General features: G+C 43.1%; 1 protein-coding gene across 1 annotated transcript in view; it reads right to left on the bottom strand.

The window, feature by feature from the left end:
- Myo16 (myosin XVI) overlaps positions 1–20,536 on the bottom strand; it is a 319,471-nt gene that overhangs the window by 251,954 nt on the left and 46,981 nt on the right. The window contains exon 4 of the mRNA XM_027387882.2: positions 3,572–3,680. Coding sequence (XP_027243683.1) covers positions 3,572–3,680 — 109 coding nt within the window. The remainder of the gene's footprint in view (positions 1–3,571; positions 3,681–20,536) is intronic.

Here is a 20,536-nt window from a genome sequence, read left to right on the forward strand (position 1 = left end):
CACACACACACACACACACACACACACACACACACACACACCACACACCACACACACCACACACACACACACACACCACACACTACAGACGTTTTCCATGCCTATTTTCTGTCCTGGCCACCTTGCACTGTCTCTCCCCTGGGCTCTTCCCTTCCCCAGAGGTTCATTTTAGAATTGATTGCTTTCCTTGCGTGCCCAGCTGTTTTGCCTTGTGCAAAGATGAGGTATTCATCAAATGCTCAATCAGCCCCAGCACTGGTCTCATTTCACAGCCCCGGAACCTAAGGCACTGAGCTGAGGTTAATTGCTGTGGCCAGGTTTACAGTGTAAGTCGGTGGTAACAGCACAATTAGAATTTGCAACAGAGACTTTCTATGTAATCAACTTGTTCACGATGTCTCCTGCCCCCTCTGCCCCCTGTGCCCTGATGTGACAGCATGATAAGTATGGGATTGGAAACAGGATTTTGCAGAGCCGGGAGCACCCCAGGATTGCAAGCACCTGCAAAGAAGAATGTGGTGACAAGAGGCAAATAATAGCAGAAATGTCATCCTGGACTATTAGAAATTTCTGATGGCATCGGTCCATGCTGTCACAGCAGATAACTCTCTCAGTGCACCAAAGGGGGGCCAGGAATAAATGGAGTTAGACAGTATTTACCAGGGACAGGGGAGGTGACACTGATAAGCAGGGGAGGTTCTGGCAGGGGGGGCAGCAGCTGTGCAGGAGGGGAGGGCAGGGGAGGGGAAGGGCACACAGAAGGGGCCAGGCTATAGCAGCTGCAATGACAAGTGGAAAAGAGAATTAAAAATTGAAGAGATATTAAATTGAGTTTGTTCCAGCAAACCTGAATTTTACAAACCGATCATGACAGCCATAGGGGTGACAGCTTTTCTGTGAAGCAGAGTCAGGGACTATCTACTATTTCCTCTCCAATATTTTCATCCACCTCCCACAAAAAGTGAGTTGCTTTTTAATTTTTTTACATACAATAGAAAATATTGATTTTGCAAAAAACCAAGCTTTTCTATTAAACAAAATGCCTTGGTGGGTTGGAAGCTTGTTAATGACACTAACACTTTTGCAGATGGAGACACTGAGGTTTGTTTTGTGGCCTTAGGAGGGACCAAGAGGGGTAAGATAACCACTAGAAAGGGTTCCCTGGCTGAGAGAGACAGCAAGGCTCTTTCAGCTTTTAGGGTTTTAATTGACTTAATTCTTTCGTATTTTCTTATTGGTTTCATGTATTTTAGAGAAAGGGTTTCATGTGCCCAAAGGTGACCTAATGCCCCAGGACTCCTGACACCACCTGCAAGTGATAGATTACAGGTGTGCTCCACCATGCTTGCCTGATCTAATGCTGGGAACTGAACCTGGTATTCTAACTGAGCCACACCCCCAGCCTGTGATTTACATATGTGTGGGTCATTACATTTGCCTGCATGTGTGCATTTGCACCATATGTACGCAGTGCCCACAGAGGCCAGAAAAAGGCATCAGAAACCCTGGGACTAGATTGGCAAATGGTTGTGAGCCAAATGTGTGCTGGGAATCCAGTTCTGGCCCTCTGTAAGAGCAACATGTGCCCTTCATTGCTGAGTCATGTCTTCATTGCCCAATGATTTGTTGTGATTTTTTAAAATCATCTTTTATTGGGAGGGGGTACATACTGAAATTTGAAAACTTCCTCCTACCCTCCCTCATTCCAGCTCCTTCCAGCTACTCTCATTTAAATCCCTCCCTGCCTACCATTCACAAGCTGATAGCCCCTATTTGATTATGATTGTTACATACATATGTATCTATGTATGTATATGTACACACACACACACACACACACACACACACACACACACACCCTGCTGAATCTGCTTTTGTTGTTTGTGTGTTTGCCCGAGGTTTCAAGGCTGACCTCTCCTATTGGACAACCAACAATGGAGCTCCTCCCTGGGCTAGGTTAACTCTCTCCCCAGCAGTCATTCATTGCCTATAGATCTTTGCTTAGGAGTGGGATCCTGAATTTCCCCTTTACATGGTGACATGCCCACTGACATTGACATTGTTCTTGTCTTCTTTATGCAGCCATCTTTGGGAGAGTGACTAAACCACACTTTTGCGGTGTGGTACACACACAGACTTCTGTACATACTTAACATGCACAACATGATGGGCTTGGAGGTCTCCGTGTCTGGGGAACCAGCATAGGCCAGTTCACCGGGTTATTGCAGTCACATTACTATGTTGGTGATGAGACCACATCAGCATAAAGAGTTCTTGGGCTACTTTTTCAGCAGTACAAAGATGTCAACCCTAGGCTCCCCCAGATTTCTCATACAAACCCAGAACTCCATCCTGCCTGGGAAGCATGTCGAAGGTCTGAGTCCTGAACTGCCCACTGGGAAATCCATATCACCTGGTTTTTGTTCCTGGTAGAATGAGTGAACCTTTCTCCAAAGGGTCAGCCCATGGGACCTGAAGCCAGTGGAGAGTTCTCCTGCATGGGAGTCTTGTGGGTCTGGAGGGAGGAGCTATAAATACTATGCCCCAGGGATTCTGAGTGGGCTGTTCAAGAGGCTGCATGCCTCCCCCAAGACTGCTTCTGCCCTACCCTTGCCTTGGTGGCCTTTAGCTCTGGGACAATCTCGCCCACCTTGCTTTCTAAATTAATGAGACTAGTTCTCATTAAGAAATCAGGGTTGCTAAGCACTAATTATTATTCTATGCATCCTCAAAATAAACCTTTTGAGACAAATGAGCTGGAGGAGGCAAAGCATGATAGCAAGGAGGTAAGCTCTTCTCCAAAGAAGTAAAAGGAGCCCCCTCTGCTTCTAGAGGCTCCCTATAGATATTACAGGACATTGTTTGTCTCTGGTCAGCAAGTCACTGAAGGGGCTAGAATGCCCTGTTATTATATTTAATCTCCAAGGAAGAGGAGGGGCAGGATTTGCCCTGCCAAGCCCTTATCACCAGGTGCAGCAGTGGCTCCCACTCAGCTCTCACAGAGCTGACTCACTAGTTCATGCTGGGGCTGTGTCATTAATGTCCTTGTAAGTGATACACAGGGGCTCAGCCCCATTTCCTCAGGCCAGCCCTCTGTCTGATCCTAGGCTTTCTTCTCATGGTGCTTTTTGCTTCCAAGTGCCACCATGAATTCTGGGATGTTCACATGCTGCCCTTATCTTCACTGAGCTGGCTTACAATTCCTGCAGGGATCACCTGGCCCTGGAGGATACACTCAAGGTGACCTTGCTCTCATTAGCTCACAATTCAATTGCGTGGTTCACTTCCCTTCCTATCCCCAGGGAGAAGAGTTTATAATTGCAAACCCAGTCCCAGCAATTATAGACCCCAGGCATCTGTTTGGTGCTCCTTCACTGGCCACCTCCACGTGCCTGCCAGTTTGCAAAGGAGGCAGGGGATAAACAAAGGTAGAGAAAGGCCTTATGTTCCACCCTCAAGGGAGACACAAGAGTCTGAAATACCATGTGCATTTTTCTAAGAATGATCCATGTATATAGTTCTACCCATGCATTTCTTTCTGCAGAGTTTTTAAAAGGAAGCTTTAGGCTACCATTTTCATCCAAGTAGGCCAACAGGATAGCACTAGATTCCGTCCCTTCTACGGCATAATCTAATGGGATATTTCCATTCACATCTTGCAGAAGGACGTTGGCTCCAGCCTGTAAGAAAACAAACAACAAACATAGTGAAAATTGCTGAGGGTCTATGGAGGAAAACACAATACTTTCTTTTTTTTTAGACAAATACATTAAACAATTTGTGAAGACCCCAGGTTGCAAAATGTCCCACTGAGTCTTGTGACATCATAGACCCTGAACTGATACTGTTGTCTCTCCTGAGTTCCTCCTTGTACCCAAACCTTATTCAGTGAGTGGCTGCAGAGTCCTGCTCTCTGTTGGCAGTTGCTGTGCTTGTCTTCTTGAAGTGTTCAAGATACAAGGAGGTCTGCATCTGAGGTCTCAGTGAGCAAGCTGAGCTTGGCCTCATCATCCCTAAGTCTGTTTCATTAGTCTTTGTCCCCCACGGGAATGCACCTGGGCACTGTCCTCACATTGTGATGACTTAGCGGCTGTGCTGACAGCTCCTGCTTGGCTTTGATTTTGCAAGAAACTGTTTTCTAACAAGAAGCACAATCTGTGGCTGTGGCTTCTTGAGATCCACTATTGTAGATCTCGGAGCATTAGAGAACTAAACCATCATGGTATCTCTGTGTGCAACTATCCCCCAATGTTTATCCAGATGAGTGGAACGCTTCCTTTAACCCTTGAAAACTGGTCACAAAACCAGTCCCCACTGCTCTGTGTTTACCAGTGAGACCCAAGTGTTTAGCAGCAATAGCTGCTATCACTCTTCCAGTGCCATGGCTTGAGCCTCTATCCCTATCCCAGAAGGAGGATGATCTGTTGTTGGCATCTATTTCTGTCCTGGTCAGTGTTCTATTGCTAAAGATAGTTTATTCCTTTTCAATAGCTAATAGTTATTTATATTCAACATTCCTAGTTAAAATTATTGGTAGGAATTCTGGTTCTCAGGTAGATACTGAGGAAACACTGAAGGTGGCGTGACTGAGGATGAACCACAGTGGCCTGTCACACAGAGCTGGGAACTGGAATATACCCTTCTTCCCTTCAGTTGCTTTTGTTTAGGTCTTTTAATCACAGCAACAGGAAAAGAAACTATGGCGAAGTTTAGGATGTTTCCTTCCTATAGATTCATTGCTCTCTGTCTACTAGGTTGATATGTGCAAGAAGATTCTAATCTTTCAAAGAGAATTACACAATAGGCTTCAGGATGAAGTATCTTGCATGGCCAGTGTCTTAGTTAGGACGGCTGATGCTTATGAAACAGCACAGTCAAAGGCATGTTGGAGAGGAAAGAGCTTATTTGGCTTACATATCCACATCACTGTTCATCATGGAAGGAAGTCAGGACAGTAACTCAAATAGGGCAGGAACCCAAAGGCCGGAGCTGATGCAGAGTTCATGGATGGGTGCTGTTTCAGGCTTGCTCAGCCTGCTTTATAAGGGAATCCAGGACCATCCGCCCAGGGATGGCACCACCCACGGTGACCTGGGTCTTCCTCTATTAATCACTGATTAAGAAAATGTCCTACAGGCTTGCTTACAGCCCAATCTTGTAGAGGAATCTTCTTAGTTGAGGATCCCTCATTGCTAGTGACTCTAGCTGGTGTCAAGTTGACATAGAACCAGTCAGCACACAAGTCCAGCCTTGCCTCCTCTCCTGCCTCAAATTATGAATGCCTTGAAAGACCCGGTTGCTTTCACTGACATATTCAGGCTGTGAGAAGGTAGGTCTGCTGCTGTTCCTCAAATGCCTGGGACAGCCCAGAGTCAGACTGGCCTGGACAAAGGCACCTTCCTCTCCCTGCAGCAGCAGATTTCACCACCGGTTTCCTGGTTCTACTGTACTCTGGAGTTAATGTGAACAGCACTAGTGAGATGAATAGTCATGGCTGACCTTTTTATATTATCCACCCAGTCGACCCAGAAGGCAATGTATACTTTAAGTGGGTCCCATCAGAACAGAAGTGCCAAGTAGCTGAAAAATAGAAAAATTTCTTGAAAATGTCAGAAGATATTTCTTATCACCATCGTAAGGTCTAATCTGTAGCACATGCAATGGGAAATCCTCCAGGAATCCACAGCTTTATAAGTATTGTGCTTCTTGCATTACAAATGTTTGAGATACTCAAGAATAAAAAGTTAGTTTTGTGAAGTGAAAATAAACAAGGAATTTAGTTCACTAAAAATACCATTCTTGATGTTTTCCATATATATATATATATATATATATATATATATATATATATATAAAATCTTCCAATGCATGCACTTGATATACTTTACAATGTTCTGTTTCACATTTCAAGTGTTACTTCTTAGAGGTGGATCCAGCATTCTGCTGCAGTTATGAACATGAGCGGTGTAGATGTGTTTGTTATATGGTTTCCCTGCATACCCATCCCAAGCCTTTCTGTGTGGAACCAAGAAGCCAACATCAAACACCACACTAATTTTCTAGGGTGTCAGAGTGTGCATTTGATTACATGAACAATTATTTTATTACAATGAAAAAGAAATGAGGAGTTGAAGATTTTACACTAATTTTTTATATATAGAAAACAAAGAATAGCAAAGACTAGATTTACTTCTTGATATATCAAAGAATAGTCTTAAGAGTTTTACACATTTCATAAATGCTAAGTATGTTTTAACACAACTGAACTTTGTCCTTTATTTTAAAAATGTGTGGTCTCCAGGCAGCTCCAGCAGTTGCTGTAGAGACAGAGGCAGAGCAGTCTTGAGTTGGGATTAGTGCAGCTCTCAGTCCTCATCAGAGAAGTTACTTTGTGTTATGGACAGGGAACAAGTGCAGAGAATAAGAGACCATGGAGGTTCAGCCAGAGACAGAACAAACATATCACACCTGTCCCCAGCACTCAGTGATCACTGAGGGAGAGGAGTCAGAAGGATTGAAGGAGCCAGAGAAGGTGAAGGTTAGGGCAAAACAGCATCAGCTGGGCATGACAGAGCTGCTCCACTCGAGCTCACAGCAGCCCTGTCAGCATCCCAGCATGGAAGGGTCCACAGCCCCCACCCACAGCTGAGTAGCTATTGACACCAGATGACTTCTTGAGGAGGAAAACTTAGTTTTCCTTAAGGGTGTGGCTCTTGGTAGGTCAATAAGGGTCCACTAGATAGTCCTATACCCATAAGTATAGGGACAGCACAAATGGAATGGATGAGTTATTCAACTTGAAAAATAATGCAACCGAATCACAAATATATCAACCAAATGAAGAGACAAAAATGTGGATTGGAAACCAGGTATGTGTGAAGGGAACTGAAAGTGGGTGTAGTAGGAAAATCCAAGAGCAGTGAGTGATTTGTGTGTGGTAATATTATAATGGTCCAAGCCATAAAGATGTTTGTGCATGTTTATACATGTGCCATAAAGATGTGTGTATATGTTTATAGGTGTGTGCTCACATGTATGTGTGTTGTACGTGTGTTCTTATACATGCACGCAAGCTCCTGTGTGTGGAATGGCCTCATACTTCACATCCTGCACTTGACAACCAGATATTGCATTTCTTATTCTGAGAGCACTTGTCACACTTGGGACAAGCTCCATCTCACCTGGGAAGAACCTTCCAGACTAAAACACTCCTAGCTTTGTATCACTCTCTCTCCTGTTGCAATGACAAAATACTCTGACTAGAGCCACTTACAGAAGAAAGGACTTATTTTAATTCTCAGTTCCGGGTAACAGGCCATCCTGATGGGGACTCAGGAGTCTGAAGCTGCTGGTCACACCACATCCAGTCAGATGTCATCAAGGAGTGCTCAGATCCATCTCTTTTTGGTTCAATGCCAGAACCAGCACCTAGGGTAGTGCTACCCACCCTTAGGGTGAGTCTTCCCACCTCTATAAACACAGTGAAGAAAATTCCATGCAGACAACCCATGGGGCAATCTAACCCCCACACAGTCCATCACTGAGACTCCTTGCTCAGGTCATTCCAGACTCTGATCATCGAAGTTAACCATCAAAAGCTGCAAAATACCCATTCTTCACAGCATGGACACCCAGCCCAGGCCATTCCACCTACAAAGTTAGAACCCCACCAGTGAGACAAACCCCTAGACCAACAAAACGTTTATTTATACAACATAAACTGCAAGGCAAATCTTGACTTTTCTTTCAGAAAATATATCAACTGCATCACAGTTGCTTTTTATAATTAGGGAAGTGAAGGTGATATATTTTATATTTGTAAAACCAACAGGGACCCTTCAAATGTGCAACTGAATGCTTGGCAGATCCTACTGGAGGCTTTGGGAACATTTACTCTCTATTTATTGAAACTGGAAAGCCATTTAATTTCCAATTTGCCCTAAATTTTGTTCTTGATGTATCAGAGTTGGGACTCCTCACATATATCATTTCCTCTAAATGAGATTCTTTTTAGTTCATGCCAGATGACATATGGACCAATAAACATTTTATTGGCTTGTGCTTTGTAACAATTTAATCTCAACAACTGTGTTTGTACATGGCTCTACTTAGTAATAATTCTTTGTCACATTAATATTGAAAGCTTAATGAAAGCCATGTAATGGAATTGTAATGATAAAATGCCACTAGTTTCTACGTGATTAAACTTTTTGGTAACATCTCATTTTTAGATAATTACAAATCTACAGCAAATGGAAAAGCTAGCACCAGAATGCTCCATACCTCTTGTGAGTTTTACTCATGCCCCCTCGGAATGACATTTTGAAACTCTAACCTCAAGTACCTCATTTGGGAATACGGTCATTGAAGACAAGGCTAAGTTTAGAGGAGGAAGTGACCTCAAGCAGTGTGGCATTATTTCAAGATGCCCAGGGTCCTTAATATCGGGCATTATTTAAAGATGCCCAGTGTACTTAATAAGAGAGTTATTTGGATGGAGTCAGAAACCTGGTAGGACAAAGCTAGAAATGTGGAAGCATAGCTTGCTTTAATATTATTAGGTGCCAAGGCATGCCTGGCTCTCTCAGGAGCTGAAAGAGTGCCTTGACTGTAGAAATCTAGATGTGTGAAAAAGAGCTATTTGTTCCTTAAATCCATGGTATGTAGACTTTATAACTGCAGGAAACTAAGATGGTATCCTGTGCAAGCACAATGGACTAAATGTTTATGCCCCTTTTAGGAATTAATATATTACAACCTAGCCCACAGAGTGGTAATGCTAAGACCTAGACCAGTTTGCAGTGATTAGCTTGTAAAACTGGAGCCTCCAAGAAGAAGATCAATATCTTTATGAAAGAGACCTCAAGTCTCTAGCATTGGTCAAGCTCTAGCCAGGTGAAGAAAAAAATACAAATTGTTATTTTGTAATATTTATTCTTAAGCATATATGTATGCCTCTCTGTTTGGGTTTATATGAATCATGTGCATTCAACCCCCACTTGGAGTCCAGAAAAAGGGGTTGAATTCCCTGGGACTGGAGTTATAGGTGGTTGTAAGCTACTGTTGTACATGCTGGGAACCAACCAGGGTTCTCTACAAGAAAGGTAAGTGTTCTTCACTGCCTTAGCATCTCCCTAGCCCCTAACAGATACAAATTAATGCCCCCCCCTAGAGATCCATGGATGTGGGGAATAAAAGGGAATACTATGAACAGAATGTGCCCATGTTTACTGCTAATATGAATAGACTAGTTCCCTACCCTGTCACAGACTCATGAAGATGAAGGCCACTGACACATTTAAACCTGATAATGAGCCCCCTAGCCCAATCATAAAGATGTGTTCAATTTCACAAATCCTTTAGGAAGAAAGTCTGCCCATTCCCCACAAGCTTTTACAGAACACCGAAGCCATGTATTTTATTAGGTCAGTGTTACCCAAAGTGAAAGATGAACAAAGGGTGAAAACAATAGACACACATCCTCAATAAAATAGTAGCAAACTGCCAAAAATACATAAAAAGCGATCATACACCATTACCAAGCAGGGATATACTGAGCTGTTGGTTGGGTCCTGCTCCCTTTGTTTTTAAGAGAGGACCAGGCCTGTGAGAACCAGGCATGTCTTGGCTCATGGACCTGTATACACAATGTTCACATAAACTCATGTAGGCACACAGACACACAATACAAAAATATTAAAAGATAATTTGTATATCTGTCTTAACCTGGCCAGAGGTTCAGCATTTGAAAATCAATAATGCAATATCTCACACTACCAGGCTGAAAAGCTACAAAGCATATGCTCAAATCAGTGGATATTGATGAAGCATTTGGCACAATCCGATATCTGTGGAAAACCAGGAAGTGAGCAGAGTGTGATGTCTTCTGTTTGACAAGGAGTACCTGATAGCTAACACCATACTTGATGGTAAGAAAGCTCACAGTAACATCAGGCACTAGACAAGGTGTCCCTTCCCATTAGTCTTTCCCAAAATTCCACATGACACCCTGGCTAACAGAATAGGACACAAAATGGAGATCAGAGGTGTACGGCCTTTGAAAGGAGAAACAGAACCACATATTCTCACTAATGAAATGAACTTTTACATGGAGAAAGTCCCCAAAACCAAAACATAAAGTAGCCTTCTTTCCTTGGTGAATGTCTACATCTCAGGATGGAAGGTCTATGGGAAAACAACTTTTCTTCATTTCTTCATTCTGCAAACATGGGGGTTGAATTAAAAAACATGCTACTGCTGTTATTAGAACCCCAGGGTAATAATTAGCTAGATGATGAAACTAACAAATTGCTTATTGGACAAGAAGAGATGGAAGAATCCCAAGAAAGCTGTTCCAATGCACAATTGGGGAGATAGCCCATGGCGATGGGTAAGAATGCCAAGATGACAGTTGTTTCAAACTTGTCTTGCAGTATCAATAAAATCCCAATTGAAACTTTAGAAAATTATTTGGCAGATACCAACAAGCTGCTGACAAAGTTTTATGGGGTTGGAAAAAAAATTAAATAGCCAGCATAAATTTAAGTAGAACAATGTTGGAAAGGATTTCATTGAACCACAAGATTTACCATCAAGAGATATAATTGAGATGTGTGATATTGCTGAAAAAAATGGATGAAAAGATCAATATACCAGAACAGAGGTCTGAGACAGACCTGCATAAAAACAGAGTGTCCTCACAAAAGAAAGAAAGGTTACCCAATACAGCAGAGAGTGCTGTCAACAATTAGTGCTGGCAAAATGGAGATGAGTGTGCAACAGAACCAGACCACAGACTCCCTCTAACTCATGCTCTTTCCTCCATGTCAGGCCACACCACCCTGTGGGTTTTCCCCAAGTCGGCTGCAGAGAGCTTCCATGAGTGAGCCGCTGTCAGGAGATCTGCTCACACCCCTTGCAGCTGTGAGCCCGGCCTGTCTCCTCCCTGCTGCATAGGCCTACCTTACCTTGAGCAGTCTAGCACTCAGGCTAGATCACATGTGTGGAGCTCACTCCTCCTAAAATCCCCATCAGAAACCTTGCTGCATTCTCTAGAACTGAAGGATTCCTTTCCCTTCAGGCCCCACCATGGCCATCTATAATCTTAACAGTACCTCTCCAATTAAGCTGTCTTCCTAGAGGCAACTTGTCTCAGCTTCTTGCAACAGACACATCTTTCTTCACAAAAACTCATTCATCACAGACAAGACTGTAAACTGCAAACTTTGAAACACTCCTCAGATAATGTAGGAGGAAATCTAGATGCCAACGAGTGTAGTGATAGGATTGTTGGTGAAGCACCAAAGACACCACCTATAGAACAAACCAGTGACAAGCTTCACCAAAGTCACAATGAAAAGACCTTTGAGTTGGGACATCTTACTTCAGGGCTTAGCTCAGATGCCAGAGCCCTAGGCTAAGAAGTAGGAGGCTGCAGTCAGAACATTAAATACCAAAGCCAGCAATTATCTCTGCCTGGTGAACAGGCTGGGGAGGTCACTCTATAGTGGTATCCACTTTGTTGAATGGGCTGGGGTTGTCACTCTACCTACAGTGATCTCTGTGGCCCCAAAGCAGCAGGTTCTTGCATCTCTCATTTCTAGCAATCACTGCCCATGGCTTCCATTATTTATGCAGAGAGAAAATTAGATGCCTGCAATTTTCCTTTGGATTCTAGATTTTTGGCAGATAACACAGCTGGTAATAGAGTTGGGTCGCCCACTTATTCATTAAGGAATCACACACTGAACTTTTATTATGATTAAAATGTGCTTTGAGAATTTAATGCTTACAAATCTTTCATGGCAATAAAAATTAAAAGCCTTTATTATGGCCATTTAAAAAATTTATAACTGTTGAGTTATATCAGGACAGAGTTTTATAGCTCCCTCTGTAAACCTTCTTAGGTCAATGGTTACTACTTGGAGAGACCATAAATATTTATATGTGCCCTTATTGCCATGGTAAATACCACAGTGAAACATGCAAGAGAGGAAAAACAATCTCTGGGATTCCAAGGGGTTGGGTGTGAATAGTGTGTACAGTCAGTCATCCTAAGGACACCTCCAAATACCCACAGGATGAAAGTTTGCTGTAGTGGTAAAGGGAGGGTAATCCTACAGATCATGAGGACAAAGGTCTTAATGTGATATTTCATATCAAAGAAGAAAACTCAGTATGGGCCAATATGAGTATAGTTATCTAGCAGAAGATGAATATTAAAACTGGGAGAGCCCTCTGAAAGAGTTGCATTATAAACAGGAAGGAAAATTAGAAGAGAACCATTGATGTGCTTGAATGACAAGAAGTAATAAGGAAAGAAGACACTACTGCATGATGGAGACGGTTTATTATAGATGTGGAGACAGCATAAGAGGAAGAAGAGGGGTCTGGAAGAGTCCAGACTGGACTGAGCCATGGGCCATGAAAGGAGACAGGGACAATAGAAGGGAGAGTGGGGAGGCCAAGAAGTCAGGACAACAAGAAAGGAGTCACGGACCAGGAGAGTGGGAGGTCAAGAAAGTGGCATAGCCAAAATGGCTGAGTTTTATAGGAGAGAGCTGGAGAGTTTAAGGAGAGGGGGCAGGGTATGCTATATACTAGCAGTGTTGAGAGAGTGGCTGGTGTCCTCCTTGATATGTTAATAAACACCATAGCTGTTTGTAGGAAGGTTGAGACCTAACAGTCCTTCCAAAAGGCTGTGAACTATTCTTTTAAAATGTGGTGTATGCATTAGAACCAAAGTTAAAATGAAAGGAAATGGTGGCACACAGAAGACTTTGGGGGTGAAGTGTCTCCAACATAGGCCTTAAATACTTAGTTTCCAGCTGTTTGGGGGACTACAAACACTTTAGGATCTAGGGCATAACTCGAAGAAATGAGTAAGTGGGCGGGGGGGGGTAGTCTTTAGGTATAACCTAACCTTACTTCCTGTGCCCTCTTTGTTTCCTGTACCAGTGAGTTGTGAAGAGATGAGCAGTTCACGCACATATCCTGGTCTCCATGGGGCCTGCCCTGTGCTTCCTCACTGTTATGGACTGCATCCCTTCAAACTGTAAGCTGCTTTCAGTGGCATCTGAAGATATTCTGTCATATTGACTAGAAAGGTACCCAGTACTGTAGGCAGAAAGTATGTACTATAAGAGATCAAATAATAATAAAACAACCAGTAAAAAAAAAACTGTATAGAATATGCAATGATATTTATACCACAAAACTCCCTATTATTAAAAACTAAGTTACTGAAGGATGTTTTTTCAGGTCTGGAGAAAGTACAGAGAACATGTCTAAATGATGACACTCGACCTTCACCCCTCCTGACTCGAAGCTATTGAGTTGTGGCATCTTATTTCATGGCTTCCTGAGGTACCAGAGCCCCAGGGCTGTGAGGCAGGAGGCTGCAGGAAGAATGCTCTGGACAGAAGCCAACAGTCAGGTCAATATGGTGAATGGGACTGGAAAGGGAGAGGACTCTGACATGGGGCTGGCCACACCCTCACCCTTGAGTTTGCTAGCAGAGAGAGGCTCTCCCGTTGGGTCTCAGGAAGTGCAGATGTCCAGAAATGGCAGTCTTGATTCAGCTCACTCTGGACCATAGAAGATTTCTAGTGGTTAAGTAAAAGCCAGCATTCCTTAGGAACTTGTGAAGCCAGTTCCTGTCTGCCAAAGGGAGTCATCTCTCTCCCCTCTGGCAGAAGGGACATATGGCTCTCCATTGACATGTCTGCATGGTTGCATATCAAAGCCAAAGTTGGCCTCCAGGTTCTTCAGCCTCCACTCACATGTACATCTCAAAGGCCACACTGGCATCCTGGCCCTTCTGGCCTTCTCCTCTACTATGCTAGCCCCAAGGCTGCTGCAGTTCATAGGTTTTTCTACACCTAGCTACTTGTTTGATCTCTGTATAATGCCAAGGTTTCTCCCCTGCTCCTTCTATCCCTCCCCGGGCCCCACTATATCTACTATTCTCTTTCTTGCTATTCTCTGCTGGTCTCCTACTTCTTTCTGCAACCAAGAGATAGCCCTGGCCATGTCCAGTCTCCTTCTCCTCTCTGCCCTGGATTCCTCCAGATACCCTTGACTGCTCTTTCTCTCTTTTCTCTTCCCCTTTGTTTGAGGACACAAGGAGAACACAGCCCACAGAACCAAGGAAGCAGGGCTCATTGGAGCTCACAGAGACTAAAGCACCAATCACAGAGCCTGCATGGGTTTGAGCTAGGTCCTGTGCATATACTCCATGGTTGTGTAGCTTGGTGTTCTTGTAGGACTACTAACAGTGGGAGTGAGGATGTCTCTGACTCCTTAGCCTGCTCTTGCGATTCTTTTCTTCCTACTGGGTTGCCTTGTCCAGCCTGGATATGAGAGTGTGTGCCTAGTCTTATTGAAACTTGTTATGCCATGTTTGGTTGATATCCCTAGGAGGCCTGCTGATTTTTTAAGGGAAAAAGAGAAGGACTTATCTGGGGGAGAGAGGAGGAGTAAGAGGGGGGTGGGAAGATTGGATGGAGGGGAAATGTGGTTGGGATATAAGAGAGAAGGAATAAAAACAATCTACCTCAAAACAACAAAACAAAAATACCTGTCCCCTAATCATGGAATAGCCATTTTGATAGCTTCTTTACTGGCCCCTTGCTTACATTTCCAAACAAGTACATAAGTTATATGAATTTGGTTATTTCTCTGAATACTCTGATGGAGAGCACTGGGATATTAAGAATATAGATTTCTATGATCATCTTCCTGTGATGCAAGCATTCATCATTTAAAATTTTATCCCTTGCATTTGGGTAGACTCTTCCACTCTTCTACAATAAGCACAGTAAATGTCAATCGACTATATCTTTCGAAAATAAACAAGGAAGGAAAACTGTCTTTGAGGTGAAAGTCCAGATCCCCTCCAGCATGCCACTAGCAAGTCTCATGTCTGCTAAATGCAAAGGTGAGAAGAAATTTAGACATATTAACAATGATCTGGGGAGCTCTCTGGAGTGACATTTGAATCGATTAATTATAATTAAAGGTCGGTTCTCCAATTAAAAGAAATAGTTTTACAAGAATGCCCATTGAGAACGTGTTTCTGAGAAAAGGCCAAGGAAAGGGGTCACAAGGTGAGGACAGCTGGGGTGGTGGTGGGGGCATGCAGTACAGAAATGCAGCCTGGTTTCATGTCACTTAAGCTGCACATTTAGTAAGCCAGGCATGCCCTCTGTGGAAGGAAGGCTTTGTGTGCAACACACGTAGGTGCTTGGTAAATGTTTATTGACTAAAGCCTTGCACGAAACCAACCAGTGCCCCTACCTCATTAATCATTCATTTAATTATTGTCCAAAAGCAGCCTGCTTATTTTGTTAAATGAATGTTTGGCTGATCTGAAGAATCTATACCTGCCCTGAGAAAACACAGCCAGCATTGAAGGTTTAGAAAGCTGGCATTCTCCATCCCTCAGTGTATTGCACTAATGGTCTGAATATATGATTTCTCTCCCTTTCCTTCAGATACCAGAACCTATCTGTCATGTTCTTCCTTTGGTTAAAAGTTACTGAATGCTGGAAGAGTTTTTTAAAACTGTCCTATTCACATTTTAACCTTCCACTCAATAATGTCTATATACATAAGCAAAAGAAACCACAAAAGGTTTAAAGTGGTCTTTACCGTCACATATGTGGTTTGCAGTTTTCTCCATCTTTGCCTTCCAAGTCTGCCTGGCTAACAACTCCTCCCAGAAATACAGCCTCCAGGGGATTCTCAAGGCATTTCCTTCTGCCTTTCATGACAACACAAACACTGGCTTTCCTCATAAACCTGGCTTCTTTCCTCTGTCTTTGCAGGCTCCTGATACTCTAAAGATGGTTTATAATTGGCTTACTTTTCAAATGTTCTTTCTGTTTTTAGAGTCCACATTTCCTGGGTTGATCCTGTTTCCTGCTGGCTTCTGTTGCCTTCACATGCAAATATGACTGCTTCCCAGTACCAGATGCTCCTCTCCTTCTCCAGGAACCCCAGTGCTAACGTGTCCTACAGGGACACACATGTGCTTTTCCAGGCACAGTCTCCAGAAACCCCAGGGCTAACATGTCCTACAGGGACATGCATGTGGTTCTCCAGGTAGAGTCCCCAGGAACTCCAGTGCTAACATATCCTACAGGGACACACATGTGCTCCTCCAGGCAGAGTCTCTATGAACTGTACAGCATTTGACCCTAATCTATTTTCTCTACCTATTAACCTCTGTGTGGACAGTCAGAGAAAATAACCCATCAATCAAGTGTCCTTTATCCTCTCACAGACAACCTTGCTGCATCAACTTTGAGCTTTATTTTGTGGTACATTGTTGAGAGATTTAAGACCTCCCTGGCCATGCTACATGACACCCTGTTTACTCTATCAGCCACGTAGCCCTGGGACATATCTTCATGCTGGGAGACACTAGGGTAAGAGGGAGATCATCTTGTCCACATGTTCTGGGCAGGACTGAGTTGGCAATGAGTTCAAGGCAAAGTCTGTAAAGCTGTCAGTGAGACAACTCTTCCTGGAGATGCCCTGACATCCTCCTCTATGGCACCGCTTTATTCACTGGTTCAGTTATTACAGACAAGTGGGCACAGACTCACTGTGGATAAGGCAGCATGCAGGGTTCTGTAGAACCGAGGAAGCAGTTATGGGACCATGCTGGCTGATTCAGAGAAACAGGTTGGAGTTGAGGCAGAAAACCAGACTGGACCCAGTGCCCACAGATAGTTCTTTGTGTATAAGGCCAGCTGCACTGGATGACCCCATAGCCACTTTGACTTTGGTTTATGTTTCCTTGCAAATCTATCTTGACTTCTGCTACCAACTGGATGGTCATACTGATGATATTATCCAGTGACGGTTCACTTCTGTTTCTTGTATAAATTCAAGTTACTGATTTATTATATATCTGATTTCTACTTAGCTGGAGAAAATTCATAATAATGACTTCTTTTATTTGGTACCATTTAACTTTTCTTTACTGACTTTTTGATGCTAAAATTATGCATTTCCTAAATGTGTTCTATACTGTGTATTTCCAGTGACTCATGACACTTAACTTTTTAAAGACATTACTTAAAGTCTTCAGTTGTTACATGAAGGACAACAAAGACATGTCTGATAAACATTCAGATATTCTGCTTTTGCCCCAGTTCTGTGTGAGTTGAACTGTTATACACCTTGGATTTCTCATACATCATTGACCCTGGTTCTATTATGCATCATTCCCTAAATTTCCACTTCAGCTTCTGAGTGGCAGTAGCTGTTGCATCTTCCTGAGTTGTGACTAGCCAACGTCACAGACTGACATGTGAACATAACAGACTGACATGTGAACAATACAAACTATCCAAGATATGGAAAGGCAGACAGCACAGCAGAGCATGTGTGTGTGTGTGTGGGGGGGTATATGGGTGTGTGTGTGTGTGTACATGTGTGTGAATGTATGTGTGTCTGTACTGGCATGTGTATGTCTTCATGTGTGTATGTGTATCTCTGCATGTGTGTATGAGCTTATGTATGTGTGTATTATGTGTGTGAGTGTGTGTGCACATATGTGGGTGTGTGTATACATAAGTGTATGTATGTGCATACATGTATATGAGTATGTATGTGTACACATGTGTGCACGTGTGTATTCAAGTACATGTATGTTAGTGTGTGTGCATGTATTGTAAGTATTGTGTGAATGCATATGTTTAAGTATATAAGTGTGTGAGGTGTGTACATGTATGTATGTGAGTATGTGTGTGTGTGCAAAGATGTGTGTATTCTGTGAAGTAGAAATTTTCCCCGTGTCCACAAAAAGGCCACTGGCACTACGCTTACTTTTACACAGAATTCTGAGATGTGTGGAGATAACAGCAAAAGTCTTCTGGAGGTTTTGATGTCACTGTATTGGTTCAGAGAATACAGTGTGTAAAATCTGTCATGGGGATTTTCACTTGGCAAGGCCTGGCTTAAGCTTTCCAAATTAAATAATTTAAAATGGAGTAGGGTTCATTATGCCTTCATTGAACATGATAAAACAGCTAACATATAAATTACCCAACACCATATTTCTATTAATATTAAAGTACCCAAATGTGGCAGTTGTAATATGTATGATATTAAAAAAGGAATAAGGATGTCAAGTTCTCAATGAAGATGGGCTATCACACTAAGTTGAGGAATGTACAGTGTGCTGGGCTGGGTCTCACAACCCTGGTCTCCACACAATGAACACATCATTACAATCTTCTGATATTATGACATGTCTTCCCAAAAAATGCTTTCAGACAGAAAGTATCTGTAAATTTAAATGTAGAGGAATGTCTGACTCCATGCAGCCTGATTTATTAACAGGCAACCAGCTCAGGACCCCTAGATGAGCTCCATGTTGAGTGGAAACCACCTCCTCCATGTCTGAGAGTGAGTATGTGTATGGGTGTGGGTGTGGGTGGTTGGAAGAGGTATGAACCTTTAACTCTTGTGTTCAAATGCTTGGTCTATAGGGGGTGTCCCTATTAGGAGGTGTGGCTTTGTTGGAACAGATGTGGCCTTGTTGGAAGTGTGTCACTGTGAGGGCGGGCTTTGAGGTCTGATATGTGAAAGCCATACCTAGCGTGACACACAGAATTTTTCAGCTACCTGCAGATCAAGATGTAAAACTCTCAGCTCCTCCAGCACCATGTCTGCCTGCATGCCTCCATGCTTTCTACCAGAGGCTAAACCTCTGAACTATGAGCCAGCCCCATTAAATATTTTCCTGGTGTCTCTTCATAGCAATAGGAACCCAAACTAAGACAGTGTATGTTCGTGGCATACATGTATATTTATATTTGCATTTGGTGTGTGTGTGTGTGTGTGTCTGTGTGTGTGTGTACATTTATGTGTGGAGGGGTCATTTGTTGCTTTTGTTTTGAGATAGGGTGTCTCATATTTACCTGGAACCTGCCAACGAGGCTAGACTGACAGATCAGCAAGCCCTGTGTCTCCACCTCCCCAGGACTGTATTACAAGGACATTCTGCTGCACCTAGCTTTTTATTTGGGTGCTGGCCTTGAACTCGGGAACTCAGGAACAGCAAGTACTGTATTGACTGCTCTGTCTTCTCAGCCCCATGTCTTTTGTCAAGTGTAATATATCTACCTGACCCTTCCATCCCCTTCCTCCTGTCTCTAGGGAAATCTCAACAATGCTAACTAGCTCTATACCCTCCTCACCCTTGCTTTAAACTCATTGTAGCTTTCCAGCCTTGGTTCCACACATGACTTCCTATACACGCTAGCTATCAATTGCCTACCCTCTTGCCACCTGCTCTACACACAGCTCTTCCTTAAGGTCTCATTTGGCTGATCCACAGCTGAACACTTCTCAAATCTTTGTGTCACATGCCCTCAACTTCCCAAGGGGTTTGAACAAAGCCTTGTACTTGTCCTCTAGAATGTCACATACTCTGCAGAGAACAGACTTGATGACCTCAGTTTCACACCACTGCTCATCTCTCATCACCCTGCAGGTCTAGGTGCTAATCAAATTTCCTCTGTGATTCTACAGCAGCCACTCCACTAATCCAGAACTCAGGATTCTTAACTGTTGAAGCCATCTGCCCATCACACCGTTGCTGTACCCAGTGACATGGGTCTATTGTTTGTGTCACGCTGTTCATTCTCCATGTATGACACAATTCTAACATGCTGCTCTGCTCTCCAACCAACACCCTCTCCTCTGGATCTCACAGCAACCATGTACTTGTTATGTTCTAGCACTTGAGCCCCATCTTCTTGGAAGTGAGATCCTCCCCCAAAACTTTACAATTGCCTCTTTTCCTTGTTCACCTCGAGTCACAGCAGAGTCTATCTTCCTTTGATTTTATTTCACGTTTCTGTACTCAGCACAGTGCCACCAACACAGAAAGTGGACTCCAAATCCAAGAATTCTTGCTCCAGGGATACACACAGGAGGATGTTTCATCCTTGAAAATCTATCCTTGACTTACAACCAAAAGACCAAACTCAGAGAAGGAAGTAAAGCTCTGCAGGAACACTGCGTGACCTGTGCCTTTAAATGAGGACTTTCCGGTGAAATGATCCCACGCTGGGTTCCAGGTGCAAAGCTGAAGTATTGCCATGCACAGTGGCACACAGCCTTTCTCAGTCACAATTTTCGATGTCCAATTTTCTCAACCCTTCCCAAGATTGTATTACGTGGCACACCTCAGAAGTACAGACCAGTTACTTCAATCTCAGAGCAGGAAGCCATGGCTTTAACCAAAAACCTCAAAGTATTGGAACTGAATGGCTGCAGTATAGACAGGGCTTTGTCAGGGCTTTGCTAAACTTATTCAGTTTCACTCACGGAGGAAAAAAATATGGTAACTATATTTTACTGGAAACACAAATCTCTCAAATTATGAAGCCATAATCATCTGTAAGTTTGAGGAAATGAAAATTATCTAAGTTGCCAAAAAAGATTCCTAAAATATAGCACCTAAATGTGGAAAAACCACGTACCACTGAATTCACATTTGGGTAAAATATCTTAA

The sequence above is a fragment of the Cricetulus griseus genome (genome assembly GCF_003668045.3).
Source record: "Cricetulus griseus strain 17A/GY chromosome 1 unlocalized genomic scaffold, alternate assembly CriGri-PICRH-1.0 chr1_1, whole genome shotgun sequence".
NCBI classification, from domain to species: Eukaryota; Metazoa; Chordata; class Mammalia; order Rodentia; family Cricetidae; genus Cricetulus; species Cricetulus griseus.